The sequence below is a fragment of the Brachyistius frenatus genome, unplaced genomic scaffold (genome assembly GCF_029030835.1).
Source record: "Brachyistius frenatus isolate BFR_SWC_R1_liver_20210118 unplaced genomic scaffold, ASM2903083v1 Contig_209, whole genome shotgun sequence".
Lineage (NCBI taxonomy): Eukaryota > Metazoa > Chordata > Actinopteri > Embiotocidae > Brachyistius > Brachyistius frenatus.
The window spans coordinates 520,775-543,655 of NW_027210808.1; the positions used below are offsets into that span (position 1 = coordinate 520,775).

The window sequence follows — 22,881 nt, forward strand, 5'->3', positions numbered from 1 at the left end:
CAAAAAGCCTGCATACCCAGCATGCCAGAGGGATGCTCTACTCCGCTGTGATTGGTTGTTTCACTGTCAGGCAGTCCCTCACCTTAACCCTCCCACTTCGTAACAACCTATCACGAGTGCTTAGGCCGGGTACGGAGGCTCAAGCGGAGCATTTAGTTTCTCCTCACTGTGGACACTTTGGGACGTTTACCAAAAACACCTTCAGGACGGACAACAGAGAAACTGTTCATGATTGATGTTGAAGTTCACAGTCAAGATTTCTGGCTCCTTCTTCTAGGGTTAGACCAATATGTGGGGCTGGTACGGGGTTTTTACACCCCTAAAAGTGTGCCCACATGTTTTCTGGCTGTGGATTAGCTGCGCAGCTCGTTACCAAGTAAACGAATGGCCTGTTCAGTGTCGACCAAGTCAATCCCTCCATGTTAGCGGATGGGACGAGCCAAACTAAAGTCCACTTCCAATAATCTTTTCCCATATTGTTTTTTTCATGAGGTACTTCTCATGACTTGATTGGGTGTTCAATACTGCTGTGGCTGGGCTTTTAGAAGTTCAAGGGGTGTTGTGGCTCATTTGATCACTACTGCACAGACTGGTTGCAAACATAGACTGTATATAAAAGTGGACGTAGCTTCCGGGTCTGAAAAATGAGGCCAGTGTGGAAGGACCATAAACTGCAGTTATTTTGATGTTTTTAGGTAAAATCACTCCTTATTAGTTTTTGGGCGGGCAATCGGAAAAAAAATATCCCACCATTCATTAGAAATTAGGCCTCAAAGAGCGATGATTTTGGGGGAGGAGAGAGGGGGGTCGTGTCGGTTTAACTGACAGGCCTATGGTGCAGTCAGGTCTAGAAGTGGGTGGAGCGTAGTGTCCTCGGGCTTCCAATCAGATCGAGTCAGATCCACCGTCCAAATATGGTCACTTCTGGCTCCTGCAGGCAGAAAACCAAAACACTAAAAGGGCCTAAAACTTTCTTCCATCTGTCACTGCGAGTGACCCTTCTCACATTACACTTTTTTTAATTGTTAATTTAAAAATATTGGGAAGTGCAGCTTTAAATTCCCAGCGGAGGGCAGTAGTTAGTTGAGAATTTGAAGATCTGTCTTACCTTGGACTGCTGATTGGCACATAATATTGACGGCAGCTGATTAATGTCTGTTAGTTGTCAAAACCCCATATCGGTCAAACCCTAGCTCATTAGTTGACCTGATAACCAAATAGCTGTCAATTGATTGTGTTTGACTGATTGACGACAGCTGATTGGCTTCCTAGCTTGGTGGTGTGTGTGTGTGTGTGTGTGTGTGAGTGTGTGTGGGGGGGGGGGGGCACTGCTGCTGGAGCAGGAAAACATACCATTCTGGTGTTGCGGTGACTTGCTCATTCTGGGTTTCTGTGTCCTAAATGACATACAGTGTTGTGTTGTATGACCCGGATGTTCCGATCAGCCCTTGTTCCAGTCCCTCTGTTGTTTTTGTTTTTTTGAGTTGATGTTTCCAAGGACAAATAACAGAGCATCTTTTCCACAGAGCTGCCAATTGGAATGCAAAGCACACACCATTTATATAACATCTCTGCAGTGAGCTAGATAGTAGAGTATTACAGTTACGTCGGTACAACATTCAACAGAAACGAACAAGAGTAATTCAGCATTGTGAAGTTGTTTCCTAAAGGAACAGATAACATTCCCTGCTGCATCCAGGCGCCTGAGGGCTGGCCTGATGCTGCAGGGGTGGATGTGGACATTCTTCGGCTGTGAAGGTCTTCCAGATTAAAAAAAGAAAGAAAGAAAAAGAAAACAAAAAAAGAAAAACACCAAGATGTCTCCCTTCATCTCTCACCAGGAGAGCAAGACAGAGAGAGCACCAAGGGAGAGCATTTCCTATGTTGCATTGACATAGAAGAAAGTATTCCTTAACACTGCATATCATTCTTCTGACAGATTCCATGACATTATTCACATTCAAACACGCTAAAACAACAAAACTGAAACAGCTCTGGTTTCCTTTATGATATGTATTTCTGAGCCGGGATGGAGTGCAGATGGGTTTTTATTATGTGCTGCTGAGACCCAAAACCCGTCACTGCCCTAAAGGGTTGTCATGCTTTTCTGTTTGGGATCAAATACAAAACGCTGAATGACTCATTAATGTATGGGACGATATTTGTGCCAAAAAACAGGCGCCAGTGAAGTTTGAAACTTTTGAAACAGCTTCTAAATTTGCATTTATATTTAAGGAACTAAGTGTCTTTTGGACAAATTAGTTTTGTTCTGTGTTTGGTGACATTCTGTGAATGAAGCACAAATGAAGAGACTGTTTATAATTTCATAAAAATGGCACAACGTAAATGTAGTGCAATAAGGAGTGATTTTTAATACAGGCCATCATGATATTTTTCAAGTTACTTTTGATAAATTCTGATTATATCATTTGACAACAAAAATCAAGAATGAATAATCAGATCTAACTTTGAAAGAGATAGTTTTAAAGGGGTGTTATGAGCTCTAATTTTCATTTGGTGATCAACAGCGACATCCAGGAATCCTGTTACTGGTTGCAAAAAAATAGTTTCAGCACGTAACACTAACACAAATGGGAGTTTGTCAACTGATTTAGAGATGTTGGTAGGCTCACTCCAGTCTTTATGCTAAGTAACGCTTAGACTTGACAATGGTACTGATTCTCTCATTTGACTATCAACAAGAAAGCATTTATGGATTTTTTTTTTTTTTTTCAAAATCAAGCAATACACAAAAAAAAAAAACAGTTCCATGTCACCTAAATGACTTCTTTGCGTTGATAAAGTAAACATTAAAAGCTCAGAAACAAGCGAGTAAGGGACTTTGAGTAAGATTGTTTTGTTTTATTCACGTCCCAACAAAAACTGTCGATCGCCACACAACTATTGTTCAGATTAGGCTAAAAGTTCTGAAAAATCATTTCAACTTTAAAAAAAACAAAACGTAGATTTGCACAATTTTAAATGTGAGATGAAAGAACACAGACTCAAGGATTTGACTGATCAGTGCGTCGAGCCACCACCGTCTGAACTTGAATTTTGGTTTTGATCAATTCAAAATTTCATACTAAGCTTGAAATTATTTCAGCACCTGCTGGCACAAATATCTTTTTATAAACCATCACTTCTGTTCATTTCATGCCGAAACTAAAACTCCTACTTACTGCATCCGGTATTAAATAAAGAAACATGTTTTCTGAAGGAGTGTGAAGGTTATTCCAAGGATGTTTTAATGTCAATATTCACTGTGATCTAAAACTTTTGTGCTTAATTAGTTTAAAGTTAAACTTGGCCTCTTCCTGTGGTTTCTGCTGTTAGACTTCATATTGTTCAGTTTCAGTCCCACAGTGACCTTTTAAAGTTTCAACATGAGTAAGTGCTACAGTTAGTCTGCCCCTGTGCTGGAAGTAAACAGCCACTTGATATTAAAGTAAATGAAGTCCTTATTAAGCCACCAGGGACAGTGGGGTAGTGAGGAATCTGAGTCCTATAAGAGGATATAACAGAGTTTATTTTTTATTGTTCCGTATTATACCTGACCTCAGCTGTGGAGAAAAGCAGCTTTTTAGGATCATCTTTTAAGTTCAGTGCGACCACCTCGTCTGATGTAAAACACACTGCCCACATCCCTGCCAATGAGATTAAGAGCTCAGTTGGATTAACTGTCCAAAGAGAAGCTTTACTCGACTGCACTTTTGTTTTGGGTGAAGAGAGTGGAGAGAGGGGTTAAAGGTCATCTGGAATCTCCTTTTGCATCGTTAAATGTAGCTTACACTGTCAAGTTTGAAGAGCAAGGCGAACATTCAGACTGGATTTGTGGATCCTACCCCACCGTGTGCTTTCTACATTAGTGTACAATCGTCCCGACCCTCGCAGCTCGGTCATCAGCACGTTTTAAGGATTGCATTGCCCCCATGTTTCACCGGTTCAAACAAGACACTTCTGAGAAGGGAGAGAAAAGCGGGTTGAGGAGTTCTGCTCATAAGGCCATAACAGAGCTCATGTGCGGTTGGTAGTATATGCTGTCAGCAGTAGATACACACTCTTTAGGCTGACATTCAGGGATTCATTTTGAAGTCAAAGCTGCCATAGGCTGTGATCAGACTAGGACTTGAAGCATTAACACCATCACTGCTAGCTAACAAGAGGTCAAACCAAGTGTATGGATGGACCATGTATTAAATGCGAGAGGGCTTTTAATTTGAAAGGGAAACAGGAAATCACAGCATTCACCTGACAAATGGTCAATGACGGTCATTCTTATTTACATGTCCGAACTTGCTGCAGTCCAGCACATGAAGGAACTGAAGGAAAACTGCAGCTTCACGTCATATGGGTCTGATTTTTTTTAAAATAATTTTTAATTACTGTAGTTCCTATTAATTAATGTTTTCAATGTAATCACCATGGTAACTGCTAAGATGTTGGAATGCTGCAATATCACTAAATATAAATGGGCAAGATGAATGCTGTCTCTGCTTCAGGAAGCAGAAGGCCAACCTGACAGTCTTGACACTGATGTGGGAACATGATGCCCGTTTCAAGGATTTATTTTCATCTCAGTCTCATTGTCGTGCCAGAATCTGTATTCTCTGATAAATTAGCTACCCTGGCAATGAGACATATTTTTTTGTACTTGTTCCACTGAACATGGAAATCATGCTGGGGGGAAATGGATTAATAAATAGCAAGCATACTACTGCGAACGCAGACATTTTCCTCATTTAAATCAACCAGTAAAAAGACACTTGTTACCTCGGAAAGCAGACTGTTAAACATGTGAAACTTCTTAAATGGACAGATGATGATAATAAAGTGCAACACAGTTAAAGTTGAGTCTTAGTCAAGTTGAAGTACGCTAGGTAACAAGGAAGATTGCATCCTATATGATCACAGCCTGTTGAAAAAAATCTCTGGCATCTATCAGCAACCTAATATCCCCGATCTGTTCTGACAGTGAGGTAAATTGATTTACTGAGGAGATACAGCCACCAAATGAGTTGATCTCATAGACTGCCTTACTGTAAATCTAATCTGCTCCGTCGGGTCTCATCGGTTCACGTCGAGACTGGAAAGTGAAACAGACACAGCCAGTCTGATGAGTGTGTATCGAAGGCTTCTGCTGCTGTGCTTCCCTTCTTTGAGGAAACAGTTGAACAGACTCGGCTGTCGATATGGAGAGAAGCTTTGCATTCTGGCGGTTTTGATGTACACTCATTCATGTGGAAACATGAACTAAGAGGTGTTATAAAAGACAAAAACTGTTTTAAATAGGAACAAATATAAAAGACTTCGATAATGTCTATATGCAATAACATTCTAGATAACTTCTTGAAAGACTCACAATTAGTCCTGCTTTAAACCTTGATGTATCGCCTCAAAGATAATATTTAAGACAATGAAAAAAGCACCACAAAATTCATCATAGAAACAGAGATCTAACCATACAATGGTATGTACAATGTATCTATGCCAACAATACGAGAGATGAAAAGAGATGACGGAGAAAAAGAGAGAGCGCGAGAGAAACCACTTATCAAACTCCCGTCATGCAGATAAGAATTTACACAGGAGACCTGAGGAGTATCATCTCTGGTGGTTGGTGAGGGCCACGCCCTTCCTGTCACAGCCCCATCCCAGAAACACCACGCCAAATAAGAGCTCAATTCAGAATTATACACAAAGCACTGATCCTTTGAGGCCTCCGTGTTGACGTTTTCTTTTTAAGAAGAGAAATTAGGGGAAATTGGAGCGAAAAATAGGACGAGTATATAAAGATAACATAATACCAAGCTAAAGAGTCGGGGTAGGGAGGTTATAGGGGGTTGACGCCTTGCCCGGCTTTTCTTTTTTTGTGCAAAGGAATGTCAGAGCGAGTCTCGGAAGCACCGGTGGGCGCCTCCTAGGGCTCGTCGCTGGGCGGCGTGACCGAAGCTCCCGCGGTGTCCAAGGACTCCGGTGAATCAACAGCAGCCGCGTCCTCTTTGGGGCTGCCCTTGCTTCCGGAGCTGCCCTTGCTTCCGGAACTGCCCTTGCTTCCGGAGCTGCCCTTGCTTCCCTTGCTTCCGGAGCTGCCCTTGCTTCCGGAGCTGCCCTTGCTGCCGGAGCTGCCCTTGCTGCCGGAGCTGCCCTTGCTGCCCTTGCTGCCCTTACTCCCGGGGCTGCCCTTGCTGCTGGGGCTGGCCGCCGCCTCGGCTGAAGTGCTGCTGCTGCTGCTCTGGCCGTCCTGGCCCTCTGAATTCTCCAGCATCTCTTGAATGAGTGGTGGCATGGAACCTGGGATTTCCATCTTGAGAGAGATGACCCGCTCTGCTCCTGCAAGACAACAATAAGGGCACAAAGATCAGAATCAGATCAGAAAAGTTAGCTCAATGGTTGTAGTTAGCGTAGGTAAAGGGGTGGGTCTCCTGTTCACTTGTTACCCCAAGTTTGGTTTTCCCAAGTGTTCCATTCGAGGTTTGTGGAGAAGTGTTTTCCTGCTTGGTTGTGAGGATGGCTTTACCTGTAGCTAGATATGTTCAGAGTTGATGACCATGAGGCATCAGGGCAGTAATCCTCCATGGTTTCTGGTTATAATCCATTGCCTTCTTCCCAGATTTGGTGACTTTCTTTGGGATACTTTCCTTTCTGTTTAAGTATACTGCAGTGTGGTGGTGGGGTATGGTTTGGCTCAGCTGCAGGAGGGACTGAGTGGGGGAGTGGTTCAGGGAATGGTGCCTGGAAGGGGCTTCTTCCAGCTTGAAACTCCTCGCCAAGTGGCAAGGGGATGTCAACTATGAGGTGGTGCATTCTGACAGGGGCGGCGCTACACAGATCTCCCGCAGTGGGGGTATGTGGTGGTGAGGCGTGGTTTGACTCAGCTGCAGGAGGGACTGATTGGGGGAGTGGTTCAGGGAACGGTGCCTGGAAGGGGTTTAATTATCCCCAGCTGAATCACATCCCTGATTGTCCCTCCCTAACCCACATAAAAACCCAAGCAGGTCACCAGACGAGCACTATGGAGGACGGAGTAGCAGGGTGGCTGCTAGACAGACGAGGATGCAGAAATTGTGTAGTATTTACGATATATTTTGTATTTGGTGGAATGAACACCTTGAAAACCTTACGTTGGCTGACTGTTGTCGTTCGTGCTGGAAGAACCCACTGGTGATAGCAAGATGCATGTCACACTGGCGCCCAATGTGGGGCCCAGCGAGGAGACGGACGCGCAGCAGAGGGGCATACCAGCTCCACCGGTCGTCGCCCTAGGTCAGATGCTGGAGGAGACTGCAACCATGCAGAGGAGCCAAGCGGAGGCCAACCGGGAGTTCCTGGGGGCGCTGCAGAGCCAGGCGGAGTGGCAGGCCCACGCACTGGAACAGCTCGCTGCACGATCTGCCACCCCGGCGCCGCCCTCCCTTACGTTAGCAGGAGTGGTGCTGCACAAAATGACTGCAGCAGATGACATGCAGTCATTTTTAGAGACATTCGAGGCAATCGCGGGGGCATGTGGTTGGCCTGCAGCGGAGTGGACGGTTCGGCTCTTGCCTCTCCTGGCTGGTGAGGCACAAACGGCGGCCTTAGGGCTGCCACCCGTAGCCAGACAGGACTACACCGACGTGAGGAGAGTTATCCTGGACCGGCTTGGCCTCTCCCTGGAGGCACACAGACGGTGGTTTCGCGAAGCCAGGCTGGGGCCCAACGACCGGCCCTTCGCTCATGCCCAGCGGCTACGGGATGCCGCAGCCAGGTGGTTGCAGCTGGGGAGCTCGGCGGGGGAGCAGGCCGTGCTGGAGAAGGTGGTGACGGAGCAGTTCGTGGAGGGGTTGCCGGTCGAGACGTCAGCGTGGGTCCGCTGCCACCGTCCCGCGTTGCTGGGGACCGCCATCACTTTGGCAGAGGACCACCCCTGCGGTCACGAAGACAGCGGTAGCTCGTGGGGGGGCCGCTCGGCCAATTCCTGCCCCTCGGAGGAAGTTCCAGCCCCAGCTCCCGGCTCGGCCACTGCCAGCTCCGCTGCCTCGTCGTCTCCCTCCTATCTTGTCTCCACAGGTCACAGCAGGTACGGGCACACTTCCCAACCTACAGGGGGCCCGTCAGACAACAGGGCAGGACTGTTGGAGGTGTGGGCGGCCCGGGCACTGCCGGAAGGAGTGTCCACTCATGGACGTAGGCCAGGTGATCCGGGTTGCCGGCCCTCCAACACCTTCCCCTGGTCCAGGGGCGACATACCGCGTTCCGGTAAGGATCCAGGGGCTGTACATCAGGCGAGGGTGGATTCGGGTTGTACACAGTCGATGATTCACCAGAGCCTGGTTCGGCCCGGGGCATTGGTGGAGGCATTGTGGGTGAAGATTAGGTATGTGCATGGGGATGTTCACGAGTATCCCATAGTGTCAGTGGAAATTAGATACATGGGAAAAAAAACATAGCGTAAAGGTTGCGGTTAGCTCCTGCCTTACGCACCCCCTAATCTTGGGAACAGATTGGCCAGGATTTCACAAGTTAATGGGGCAATGTGCGGGGGTGCATTCACGACAGACAGGGTCATGTGATATGTGTGCTGTGCTCAGCGGTGACGCGAGGTTGTCCAACACTGCAGACGGGGAGGAGGAACCAGCGGAGCCTCCCGTGGAGACTCCACCGGCTCCCGAATTACACTCCATGGAGGATTTTCCACTTGAGCAGTCTCGTGATGATACTCTACGCTTTGCCTTTGACCAAGTGATAAAAATTGATGGTCAGTTGGTGCGCCCTGACGCAGCACAGTCATATCTGCACTTTTCATTGATTAGGGACAGGCTGTATAGAGTGAGTCGTGACACTCAAACAGGACAGGAAAAAACCCAGTTGTTGGTGCCGAAAAGCTGCCGGACAGCTCACGGACAGAAATTATTTTCCAGGCGGCTCACTATAACCCGATGGCTGGCCACATGGGATATGAAAAAACACTGCAACGGATAATGACCCGATTTTATTGGCCGGGGATCTGGGGGGATGTGCGCCATTGGTGTGCATCCTGCCCGGAGTGTCAGCTGGTAAACCAGCCAGCCATTCTGAGGGCGCCTTTGCGTCCTCTACCATTAATGGAGGTCCCATTTGAGCAGATCAGCATGGACCTCATCGGGCCATTTCACCGGAGTGCAAGCGGATATCGCTTTGTGTTAGTTCTGGTGTGGATTACGCAACACGATATCCCGAGGCAGTGCCATTGCGCAGCATTTCTGCAGAGTGTTGCGCAGGCTCTGTTTCAGGTCATCTCCCGAGTCAAAATCCCGAAAGAGATTCTGACTGACCAGGGCACCTCGTTCATGTCACAAACACTGAGAACTTTACGGATTACTGGGGGTTAAGTCTATTCGGACCAGTGTGTATCACCCACAGACCGACGGTCTTGTTGAGTGGCTGAATAAGACTTTAAAGTCCATGATCCGTAAATTTATCCACGAAGATGAACGCAATTGGGATAAATGGCTTGATCCTCTGTTGTTTGCAGTGAGGGAGGTCCCCCAGGCCTCCACGGGATTTTCTCCCTTTGAACTGCTGTTTGTCAGGAAACCACGGGGGGCGGGGAGCGGGGGGGTGCTCGACCTGCTTAAAGAAAGCTGGGAGGACGGTCCAAGCCCCAGGAAAAACAAAATTCAATACGCTGGGAAGGCTGTCACGTGAGAATTTGCTTGGCTGTACAACAGAGGGGCCAAGTTGAGGCAATTCACACCGGGAGAAAAGGTACTTGTATTGCTTCCTTCTTCCAGCTTGAAACTCCTCGCCAAGTGGCAAGGGCCCTTTGTAGTCACACGGCAAGGGGATGTCAACTATGAGGTGGTGCATTCTGACAGGGGCGCTACACAGATCTCCCGCAGTGGGGGTATGTGGTGGTGAGGCGTGGTTTGACTCAGCTGCAGGAGGGACTGATTGGGGGAGTGGTTCAGGGAACGGTGCCTGGAAGGGGCTTAATTATCCCCAGCTGAATCACATCCCTGATTGTCCCTCCCTAACCCACATAAAAACCCAAGCAGGTCACCAGACGAGCACTATGGAGGACGGAGTAGCAGGGTGGCTGCTAGACAGACGAGGATGCAGAAATTGTGTAGTATTTACGATATATTTTGTATTTGGTGGAATGAACACCTTGAAAACCTTACGTTGGCTGACTGTTGTCGTTCGTGCTGGAAGAACCCACTGGTGATAGCAAGATGCATGTCACACTGGCGCCCAATGTGGGGCCCAGCGAGGAGACGGACGCGCAGCAGAGGGGCATACCAGCTCCACCGGTCGTCGCCCTAGGTCAGATGCTGGAGGAGACTGCAACCATGCAGAGGAGCCAAGCGGAGGCCAACCGGGAGTTCCTGGGGGCGCTGCAGAGCCAGGCGGAGTGGCAGGCCCACGCACTGGAACAGCTCGCTGCACGATCTGCCACCCCGGCGCCGCCCTCCCTTACGTTAGCAGGAGTGGTGCTGCACAAAATGACTGCAGCAGATGACATGCAGTCATTTTTAGAGACATTCGAGGCAATCGCGGGGGCATGTGGTTGGCCTGCAGCGGAGTGGACGGTTCGGCTCTTGCCTCTCCTGGCTGGTGAGGCACAAACGGCGGCCTTAGGGCTGCCACCCGTAGCCAGACAGGACTACACCGACGTGAGGAGAGTTATCCTGGACCGGCTTGGCCTCTCCCTGGAGGCACACAGACGGTGGTTTCGCGAAGCCAGGCTGGGGCCCAACGACCGGCCCTTCGCTCATGCCCAGCGGCTACGGGATGCCGCAGCCAGGTGGTTGCAGCTGGGGAGCTCGGCGGGGGAGCAGGCCGTGCTGGAGAAGGTGGTGACGGAGCAGTTCGTGGAGGGGTTGCCGGTCGAGACGTCAGCGTGGGTCCGCTGCCACCGTCCCGCGTTGCTGGGGACCGCCATCACTTTGGCAGAGGACCACCCCTGCGGTCACGAAGACAGCGGTAGCTCGTGGGGGGGCCGCTCGGCCAATTCCTGCCCCTCGGAGGAAGTTCCAGCCCCAGCTCCCGGCTCGGCCACTGCCAGCTCCGCTGCCTCGTCGTCTCCCTCCTATCTTGTCTCCACAGGTCACAGCAGGTACGGGCACACTTCCCAACCTACAGGGGGCCCGTCAGACAACAGGGCAGGACTGTTGGAGGTGTGGGCGGCCCGGGCACTGCCGGAAGGAGTGTCCACTCATGGACGTAGGCCAGGTGATCCGGGTTGCCGGCCCTCCAACACCTTCCCCTGGTCCAGGGGCGACATACCGCGTTCCGGTAAGGATCCAGGGGCTGTACATCAGGCGAGGGTGGATTCGGGTTGTACACAGTCGATGATTCACCAGAGCCTGGTTCGGCCCGGGGCATTGGTGGAGGCATTGTGGGTGAAGATTAGGTATGTGCATGGGGATGTTCACGAGTATCCCATAGTGTCAGTGGAAATTAGATACATGGGAAAAAAAACATAGCGTAAAGGTTGCGGTTAGCTCCTGCCTTACGCACCCCCTAATCTTGGGAACAGATTGGCCAGGATTTCACAAGTTAATGGGGCAATGTGCGGGGGTGCATTCACGACAGACAGGGTCATGTGATATGTGTGCTGTGCTCAGCGGTGACGCGAGGTTGTCCAACACTGCAGACGGGGAGGAGGAACCAGCGGAGCCTCCCGTGGAGACTCCACCGGCTCCCGAATTACACTCCATGGAGGATTTTCCACTTGAGCAGTCTCGTGATGATACTCTACGCTTTGCCTTTGACCAAGTGATAAAAATTGATGGTCAGTTGGTGCGCCCTGACGCAGCACAGTCATATCTGCACTTTTCATTGATTAGGGACAGGCTGTATAGAGTGAGTCGTGACACTCAAACAGGACAGGAAAAAACCCAGTTGTTGGTGCCGAAAAGCTGCCGGACAGCTCACGGACAGAAATTATTTTCCAGGCGGCTCACTATAACCCGATGGCTGGCCACATGGGATATGAAAAAACACTGCAACGGATAATGACCCGATTTTATTGGCCGGGGATCTGGGGGGATGTGCGCCATTGGTGTGCATCCTGCCCGGAGTGTCAGCTGGTAAACCAGCCAGCCATTCTGAGGGCGCCTTTGCGTCCTCTACCATTAATGGAGGTCCCATTTGAGCAGATCAGCATGGACCTCATCGGGCCATTTCACCGGAGTGCAAGCGGATATCGCTTTGTGTTAGTTCTGGTGGATTACGCAACACGATATCCCGAGGCAGTGCCATTGCGCAGCATTTCTGCAGAGTGTTGCGCAGGCTCTGTTTCAGGTCATCTCCCGAGTCAAAATCCCGAAAGAGATTCTGACTGACCAGGGCACCTCGTTCATGTCACAAACACTGAGAACTTTACGGATTACTGGGGGTTAAGTCTATTCGGACCAGTGTGTATCACCCACAGACCGACGGTCTTGTTGAGTGGCTGAATAAGACTTTAAAGTCCATGATCCGTAAATTTATCCACGAAGATGAACGCAATTGGGATAAATGGCTTGATCCTCTGTTGTTTGCAGTGAGGGAGGTCCCCCAGGCCTCCACGGGATTTTCTCCCTTTGAACTGCTGTTTGTCAGGAAACCACGGGGGGCCGGGAGCGGGGGGGTGCTCGACCTGCTTAAAGAAAGCTGGGAGGACGGTCCAAGCCCCAGGAAAAACAAAATTCAATACGCTGGGAAGGCTGTCACGTGAGAATTTGCTTGGCTGTACAACAGAGGGGCCAAGTTGAGGCAATTCACACCGGGAGAAAAGGTACTTGTATTGCTTCCTTCTTCCAGCTTGAAACTCCTCGCCAAGTGGCAAGGGCCCTTTGTAGTCACACGGCAAGGGGATGTCAACTATGAGGTGGTGCATTCTGACAGGGGCGCTACACAGATCTCCCGCAGTGGGGGTATGTGGTGGTGAGGCGTGGTTTGGCTCAGCTGCAGGAGGGACTGATTGGGGGAGTGGTTCAGGGAACGGTGCCTGGAAGGGGCTTAATTATCCCCAGCTGAATCACATCCCTGATTGTCCCTCCCTAACCCACATAAAAACCCAAGCAGGTCACCAGACGGGCACTACGGCGGATGGAGTAGCAAGGTGGCTGCTAGACAGACGAGGACACAGAAGTTGTGTAGTATTTACGATATATTTTGTATTTGGTGGAATAAACACCTTAGAAACCTTGCGTCAGCTGACTGTTGTCGTTCGTGCTGGAAGAACCCACTTGTGATAGCAAGATGCCTGCCACATGCAGATTCAAGGCACTGGTCGGATTCAGACAGGACTAAGCTGTTACAGTGAGTTTGTCGTTCACTTTCAAATAATGTGGTGTGTGTAATTTGGAAGTTTGGTCTGGTAACTTTTGTGTGGGCTTGGTTGTAGCTTGATTTCCTCTTTGTGTTGCGTCGTGGGATGTTTTGGTCGGCTAGAGACATTTGTCGAGAGGAACCTTTGGGTTAGATACTTTGGTTTGATATTCAGGTTTAATTCCAGATTGGTTTTTGGTTGCTAGAATTTGGTCCAAGCACATGGGTTGATATTGGGTGTGGTGTTGGATACTTGTGATGAGCTTTGGTGCTCATTCTGGATCTACGTTTTGATAGGTACTACGAAAGTTGGAGGTTGAGCTTGATTCTGTTGACCATACTCACTGTTGTTTCTTCACAGATCTGCAAGTTTAGGTGAGCGTTATTCCTGCAGCCACACAACTTAACAGTCGCCAGATCAAGGGTGTCGAAAATGCGCTATCCTTTGTGCAATACTTCTAAATCCATATTGTTTACAGTTTCTGATTTCCCTTCTCGTCTATGATCATCTCTGCCTTTCCTCCTCTTAATTTGCTCTTCTGGTACCAAGGTTGCTGAGGATGGTGGGATTCTGTGGATAATGGCAGTTCGGAAATAGAACAGTTTTAATTGTGGATCTTGGGTAACGTATGAACTCCTTGACCAAGTTTGGATACACTTTTGTAATGTTGGCCTCTACCAGTGCTGCAAATACCAGCCGTGTTTCATTGTCTCTCTCCTAGGCTCCACATCACCTGGTTTGGTTCAGTTGACTTTACCTTTCACCTTCAATAATCGCATACACATTTCTCACCTACCCGTGCATTACTTTCATCACTGATGCTACTCATCTTCACACCTTCTTGTTCCTTTTATGGTTATAGTTTGTTGATTTTACAATATATCTGAACGTCTCGTCTCCCCTCTTCTTTGTCACAAGCATTGAGCCGGTTTGTGACAACTATGAGTGTGAAGTTACTGTGTGAGGCTAAATAAGCCATTTTAATTACAATTAAGCAATCTTTATCCACAGATGAGAACCACGAAATGCAATTGATAAAAAAAAATCCACTAACTGGACAATAAGTTAAGATTTCTTTTGCAAATTTTTTGATCTTTTAGGGAAATGAGATGGGTTATATCTCTGGTTTTACACTGCTGAGTAACTCAACCTGAATTATTTGGTCAGACATCTTTTGTAGAATAAAAATAATAAAATAACTTTCAGCTTCAGAAGATCCTATATTCAATTAACAACCTTAATTTAATTGTGTACACAGCGACTCCTTTAAATGATGCCAAATAAAGACAAAAAAGTAAAGCCAAAGAGTAAAACCCAGAATAAATGATACTCAAAGGATTGCGAGTCAAGTAAAGCCAGTGCAAACAGTAAATATATCAGTAAGAACATAAGCTGGTAATGCAACTGGATAAACCGATGCAATGCTACAGAAAGGCAAGTTTAAAAGGTGGGGTTTAAAGAAAGATTCTCGGGAGGTGAAGTATCGGGAAGTCGACAATAACTTCAGGCAGGTCATCCTGAAGTCAAGAGGCCCCGGTCTGAAGAAAGTTGCAGAGGCATTTGAGGATCTCTGAGTAGATTCAGGCTCAAACAGGGTTAAAGGCTCAGCACTACATTTTAAGGAAGTCCAGGATGTGCATTAAAAGTTAGCAACAAAAAGTTAAGGTCAATAAGTTTACAGGCTGCTGGAACAGGGAAGTAAAAGCGAGATGATCTATCCGCTGCTTGTCTCCTGTCCTGCTGCATCTGGAAAATTCTGACAGTTCGCTGATTCACATCATGACAGTTAAAAACCTCCTGACTGTTTTAAAATTCAATGCTGTAAAGGTTTTCAAGGAGAGACAGTTTCAGTACTCTTACAGGACTACAAAAACATAGCAGGTGTTTTGCCCTGCCTTTGAATATGATGATTTGGAATATGCCTTTATACTCTTTCATTTGAAGACCTTGCACTCTGTATACATGTACTAACCAGGCATACTATATCAAGTAAAGTTTAATGATCTGTTTGGACTTTGCAGCTTGTTAAATTACACCGTACAGACTGGGGCTTTGGAAACAACAGCTTTACGTCCAGCTGTCGGCAAGATGAAAAGGTAAAACATTTTGTGACTTGGAAAGGTGTGAAAAATTCAAATCCGACCAATAAAGTTTTAATGGAGAGGCTCATTAGACTGCCACCATGTTTTCAAACACAAACGTCTAAGGTAGGGGTCTCCAAGTATGAGTTTGTTGAGTATCAATTTGTTAATTTTCAGATTAAAAAAAAGAGCTTATTATTTATTATTGTACATTACATATTATTATATTATTATAGCTGGTTTGGATGGAACTCAACTATGTGAATACATGTTACTAAATGTGAGTAGCTTTCGGACACTATCTTTGTAGCTCTTAGAGTTGGTCTTGGGTACATAAATCGTCCCTGGAGAACATCACAGGTAGGCTGTGCACAGACATTTATGTATCCTGAACAGATTTGTAAAATCTGTTTAAGCTAAAAGTTAGTCCGCAAAATGTTTGTCTGCCAATCAGTTGTGCGTGCAGAAGTTTACCCATGTGCTTCCATCTTTATGGAATAAAAAAGGCCTTCATGTTGCGATAAAGCGAGATCTTTGAGTCATTGCGGGAGGTTCAAGGACGGAGGATGATGTTCCATTCGCAATAGGTGCTTTTCCCAAAAGGTTCCAGGAACTTTCTCACGAACTGTTGCTGAAGAGCTTTCCCAGGAGTTCAATTTCCTTCAGCAGTTTTTGATGTACCTTTCCACAACCGGAAAGAGCCCCGGAACAAGTCCTCTGATGGTATGAACAGCCTAAAACTCCCATTGAATGTCATCCTCTCTAAAAATGGACAACAAAGTCTGGACTTTGCTGTTTGTCAATCAGCCATAGAATCTCCTGGGCTGAACACCTTCAGCCACAAACTACAAGAAAAACATGACTGCAGTTGCAGAAAGTTTCCATAAGGTCTACCTCCTAGGTAAGGTAGGTCATCTTTTTGGGGCAGAAGACTGTCTCCTGTAAATTACTCTCAATTCCTCCTGTAGAGATGCATGTCGTAAATGGCAACATGTCACCTTGCAGTGTTTGAGTCCATATGTATAATGAACTGAGGAAGTGTTGGGGTTGAGTGCCACTTGAACTTGTCCTGTTTCTCTGTGTTTGGGTTTTGAATTTGTACATCCATCTGCTTTTTAGTGTACATAATAAACTTGTATCCTTATTGTCAAAACACCACCAAGATTTCAGTGACTCTTTGGAAGGACAGAATTGGCTTACAGGCTTACAGGCTCTACTGTTTTTACGCCACACAACTTTCGTAAAGGTCCCTCTCTGGCTTTTGCATCGGCATACAAAAAATGTCAACCGCCAATTCTTCCTTCAACATACCAAGTAAGGTTCACCTGCACCAGGACGATGCAAAGTGCGTCTCAAACCTGTCGAACAATACCGCCAATTGACTCCGTGTATTTCCGTACCCGTCCTACTACTCTTCTCAAAATATCTCCGACACTGGTCGTTAACAAAATAAAACAGTCATCAAAGGAAAAACAAGTTTTTTACAACAGTTCAATGTGACTTAATGCACCAAAATGATAACTTCGTTAAAACCAAATCATACAGCCACTGTCAAACGAATGAGCCTGTCAGAGATCCGCTGATGACATCTCCTGTATCTGGGCAGAAATACTGTAAATCTAAGTAAATACCACATTTTATTGATTGCAGGGCCATATCTTGCTGGAGGTGAAAATCAAATGAACCAGTCCTATTGTTCATCCCCTCTTTAATTTAGCCGTGCGTTGATCTCTTCCCTACCTTTAGCGCTGATGCTGCGCAAGTCTGTGATCTTCATCAGGGTTTTGGGGAACATGTGCGGTTTGCTGGGCCGACGCTTCCTCACGTAGATCTTTAGAGCTTCCAGCAGTGGTTCCTGAAGCTGGTCTACCTTAGAGGGCTCCTCCAGGTCCTGACGGTCTGGTACACACACACACACACACGCACGCGCACACACACACACACACACACACACACACACACACACACACACACACACACACACACACACACACACACACACACACACACACACACACACACACACACACACATCAAGTCAGACTCGAGACTCAGTTATGACGAATCCATGTCTTAGCTTTATCTGATGTAGACAAGCTGGAGACTAACACATGTATCACAGCATGAAGGCGGTTTGATTGAGAAGGAAGAGTTTATCTCATTATGTCAATTCATTCGCTGCAGAGGAGAGATTGCGGAGATTCGATAAGTTGAGCAGAAAACTCATTTGAATTCTTTGTTTTGACTGATGCTATTCAGCTCTGATAATTGTGAAGGCAGTGCACAGCAGGGAAGCAACAACTTAACACAACAGAACTCATCGACAGATGTGATACTCAATGCAGTAAACTATTCAGGTGCCATTTTTCTGCACAGTGTTAAGATCTGCTCTCAGAATGGAAACAATGGCTCAAATCTGCCATCAAAACATGGACGGCTATTGCAAGCTCCCTGCAGGTCCTCACTGAATGTTTTTTTTTTTTTTTTTTTTTTTTTCATGAATCATTTTAAATGTTGGTTTTCAAGCCTGACCAAAAATAAGTTCAGAAATAAGCTACCGGGAATGCCCATTCGGCTGGCTGCATTATGGATCTCTGATGGAAAGGAAATATTTGTCTCTTCCTCTTGTTTGCATTGTGGCTCCGGAAAGTCTCTTTGTCAAGCAGGCCCCGAAAAGTTTCCTTTGTTTTCTGTCTTATTTGCAAGTGATTCTTTCTGCATCTAATTGACGACTATCTTGTGACCTACAACCAACTCTGTATTACCGTACAAAAGCAGGTACAAAGGGAATGGGGGTGATGGTCTACTGTTTGTCCCACTGAATAAAAGCTGACCTACAGAGGAGGGAAGGCTCTCTTCTTTGCTGGACACCTCTCTTGGAGGGGGAGACAAGGACTGCTGGGGAAGCCAGGCTGGGGCGAACCCTGCTGAAGAGGGGGAGAACGGAAGATGAGGACGGCGTAGGATAGGGCTGCTGGGGAAACCAGGCTAGGTAGAGCCCGGCTGGGGCGAGCCCTGCTGGAAAGCCATGTTGGAGGACTGCTGGGGGGAGCACTGCTGGGCACCTCTCTTTGAGGGTGCATGTAGTTGCTCCTTCTTGCAAGAATAAAATGTCCAATGTGTTTGATTTTGAACCAAGCCTCTTGAGTAATTTTTCCAACAATCTCCATCAGCGATGACTTTCAATCTCCCTGTTTCAATACTACTGCTGTAAATTGTTTTCCTGGTTCCCTAATGGCTGGTTAGTAGTAGTAGTAGTACTACATTTATGAACTGTATCAGAATCACAAGGAGGTGGTCGGAGGGGCTGATGGGCACACAAAGTGAACAACTCTTACATCTTACATCTGTGGTTCCCAACCTAAACATTAAGTGCTATCATTGTGTAAACAAGTTTATTAAAAAGGTTAATAATGCTGTGAGATCAAATATATTGGTGCACAGAATATGCAGTCTGTGAACATCCTACTTTTATGGTCATATCAACATATCTGTGAAATACCAAATATGGTAATTAATAACAATTTACTTGTAAAGAAACACACATCACATGTATAATATTGTAATCACCAAAAAACGTTTGGTCAAACGGGGTCAAACAACCCGTTGGATCTAACTTTAGTCTTGGCAGGTGTTCTGAGAGTGCAGCAATTACTTTGGTAAAAACAGTGTTATCATCACCAAGAGACCTAATGTATCCAGAGACCAGAGTTTCCAAAACATGGATTCCTGGAAAACCGGGAATTTTTATGAGGTATTTCCCACTCCTGCAAAACTGAGAAACTGAGATAATTGGTGAGCCGTCACATTTTGTAACCTGCAGGTTTGCTAAGGTGACTGTTGGTTGGACAAACAAGATTTGAAATAGGATCCTATTTCAATCAGTTAATTCAAAATATAATCAGCAGATAAAGCAGTTATAAAAACTACCTGTTGCAACCCTCCTTTAATTAAGTAGATGGGGTAAACTAAGTTTTGCGTGTGATAATCTTCAATAATAATGTGACTGTTATTATTAATGTTACTGTTGTAGCTGCTGCAGGTGGAGCTGATTTGAACTACTTTCTATCCAGGCACTGCAGTCAAATGTGAGGGGTCGTCAGATGATTACTGAGTGAAGATAGAAGCTTCTGGACTTTTACTCTAATCTTTGGTTTTTGGTGAGAGATTGGATGTTTTCACTGCGTTTTGTAAGACATCAAAGTCTAAGGTTGGAAAACACATGTTCAGCCCTTAACTTTGTGTTGTATTTGAAAAGCTTGTTATATTTATTATGCCAAATCTTCATCTGAAAATCAACTAAAGCTAATAAATATAGTGGAGTAGAAAGTAAAATATTTCTCGTTGACATGTTGTGTAGAAGAAGTTTCCAGCAATAGAATAGAAATACACACGTTTAGTACATTTACCTCAAAACTGTATATTACATCAGTAAACGTACTTAGTTACTGTGCATGAATGTCTAAAACATCTTTCATTTGAAGAATGCATTTCATATTGTGTATTGTTGAACACACTACACCTATAAGCCATGAGGTGGCAGTGTGTGCACTAAAATCACAAACCATTGGACCGCAGTCAAGGTGTGTGATTACAGATGCAATCAGAGGTGTCTTGCACTTTTCATGGATTATGCAAGAGTCTGTAATTTCTGCACAGGCGCTGAGGGTTGAGTATATAAATATAAGTTGCTGAATGAAAAGCCAGCAGCGATGGCGCCTGATCACTAATGAAAATGGCAGGTAGAGGGGTACGGTGTAATAATGGGGATTGAAGCTGTGTAACTTTTGGTGGACGTACATTGAAACTGTGTGTGTGTGTGCGTGTGCGTGCGTGCGTGTATGTGTGTGTGTGTCTGTGTGTGTCTGTGTGTATGTGTGTGAGGCAGAAGAGGACGGACGCTTGTGTAATGATGTGTGATCCTGACATGAGCGAGTTGGTCCTGCCTCAGGTATGTTGGTGGAAAACAAGCAGCGCAGCCTCATTTCCTGTGGGAAGGCAGTTCAAACACTCCACTCAGCGAGTGACACTGCTGTGACATACCTGAACATCACCGCTGTCTCCTTCCCATGTTTGGCAGTCTGAATACTGCTGCCTCACTCGTAGCAACCTGTGGTTGACCTGGTTTCAGACTCCTATGGTGGCTGACTTACTTTCATCCCAAACTGTGCTGCAGCTCCACTCAATATTTAACTAGAGGAATCAATATGGGCTGACTGTGTTGAATCGAGAGCAGTCAAGCAGAGTTTGAATGTGGAGTGTATCACTTTATTTACTCCACTTGATGTACTTCAAGACCACACTATCATCTCTATTTATGTCTGAAATCAGAATTCATGAAAAATATATAAAGTAATTAGGCTGCCAACAGTCTTTAGTTTGATGTTTCTATCTCAGACTGATGGTGCTGTTTTATAAACTAGAGCTGCGCTTAGGTTATGAGTTACACCAGTGACTCCCAAACTGAGAGTTGGGGCACCGCAACGGGTCACAAGTTTCATCCGAAGGGTCACAAGGTGATTAAGATAGTGAATAAGGAAGAAAAGCAGTCTGGCAGTCTGAACATTTTCTCAAATCTTTGCTCTTCTCGTGTGTTTTTCCTTCTTAGGGTTTTTTGCATGGAGACAAATAAATAATGACATTTTACCGAGTGAAAACTAATGGAGTAATTCATTGAACATTCTCTTCAATCAGTTGCTTTAAAATGTCATAATTTTACAACTTGAAAGACAGTGAAATGTTTCTAAGGTCAGTCTGCAAACCAGCACATCCACTTTCAGTGAGAAATATACGGTAAGCTAACATTAGCAACCATAAGTCATACCTGACCAGGACTGAGGCAGTGGGCTCCCTGAGTGGTGCCTTTGATTTTACATTTGCATTTGTAAGAACATTTTCTATGACTATTTTTTGAAAATGTAATTCAAATGTATTTCCTTAAATCAGTTATGATCACTATCTGGTACCCGTCCAGGTAGTTCACTGAAGCTAGCACGTGTGTTAAGTTGTGATTCGATTGCTTTAAGACTAATATTCAACTATCAACACTGAGAGAAATATTGAGACTCAAGACTTAATGTGTTTATGGCACCAATTGACCATGAAAGTGAAACATTCCTCAGTGCAAAAAGCAACATTTTTCTTTCTTAGAATTGCAGGTACCAAATCTAAAGTCCTCTGAAAAAGGTGACAATGAATTCTAAAGCTCAGCCAATATTATATGAAGTTACACAAGTTACATCATTTCCTCTTTTACTTTCTGTCCCTTCACCACAGGTCAAAAAGGAACACATTAGGGTAGATAATAATAATAATCAGTGATGAGGGGTGTCAAATGTTGCTGAGGAAACAGTGCTTTCCACTGATGTTTGTGCCCTTTCTTTTCTCTGCGAATGCTATCTTGTTCCTCTTTGGTGCAACCCGAAACCCCCCCTCACCCTCCACCCCTCCATCCCCCGACCCCCTTACCCCACCCCACCCTCTCAATCGCCTACCTCCCGAGATGAGACAGATGGCGCTGAGGAGGCCTGTCTCTGTGTCGTCCATCTCGATGGGCAGCAGCTGGTTGGCAAAAGTGAACACCAAGTCGGTGAGCGGGCCGAAGCCAGCATTGTGCATCTGCGTCCGGTTGAGGGTTAGCCCGTCCGAAAAGGTCATGGTGTCCTGGTCGGGGGTGTACCTCGTACAGATGCGCAGGATCTGTCAGAGAAGGAAGAGAGGCAGAGAGGCAATCAGTCAGCAGGGGTTTGTGAAATATAGTAGGGGGTTGATTTATGAAAGATCTTTAGGTTCAGCATTTTTTTGTTTTTTTTAAACTGACACTGATTGAAGGTTCACCTCTAACTTTTATTTATCTCTGAATTTGTTTTCACATTTTGGAAACTTCTGTCAGCATCAAAATACTAACGTTGCTGCTTGTAAACAAAAATTATAAATAGAAATGTTAAAGGATCAGTTCACTCGTGTTCCAAAGAAAACACATTTCCTTATTTACATGTACCGCTAGCCATGCAGATAGTTAGGGATAATTTGGTTAGCATTAGTTTTCATTTTATTTATTAAATAAATAATTTAATTATTTATTTATGTTATTTAATCTATTTATTTAGTTTTCATTACATTTTGCCTCCACTACTCTTTTTTCCTTACAGGACTTAAGATTGATATTTAAAGCTGCACTGATCGTTTTAACAATAGATCAAAAACATTGTGTAATGAGGATCACAAAAAAGAAAAGCAACATGACTTTCACCAACTCTGCAGCTCCCCTCCACACCTGATAGCTTTTTGTTATCTGTTTTAGTTTGTTGTTTTGGTTTTATAGTTTTACAAATTATGCTTTCATCCAGCTCATTTCTAGCATCATCAAGAAGCAGGTTTTTTTTTTTTTTTTTTTTTTTTTTAATGAATATACTCTGATAGACCCACTATTCACACAAAGTTAACAACTAGATAGTGAAGCAATTAAACTGCGAAAGACTCTAATATTTTTTCTCGAGAGGTGTTGAAGACTAAAACAGA

General features: G+C 45.6%; 1 protein-coding gene across 2 annotated transcripts in view; it reads right to left on the reverse strand.

Moving 5' to 3' along the window:
• Positions 1 to 807: 807 nt before the first annotated feature.
• The window catches only part of LOC138633128 (retinoic acid receptor beta-like), a 96,215-nt gene continuing 74,141 nt past the window's right edge, over positions 808 to 22,881 (reverse strand). For both annotated transcript variants that reach the window (XM_069719175.1, XM_069719174.1), the window contains 3 exons: positions 21,855 to 22,059; positions 17,101 to 17,259; positions 808 to 6,333 (listed from right to left, as the gene is read on the reverse strand). In XM_069719175.1, coding sequence (XP_069575276.1) covers positions 5,921 to 6,333; positions 17,101 to 17,259; positions 21,855 to 22,059 — 777 coding nt within the window. In that variant the 3' untranslated portion in view covers positions 808 to 5,920. The remainder of the gene's footprint in view (positions 6,334 to 17,100; positions 17,260 to 21,854; positions 22,060 to 22,881) is intronic.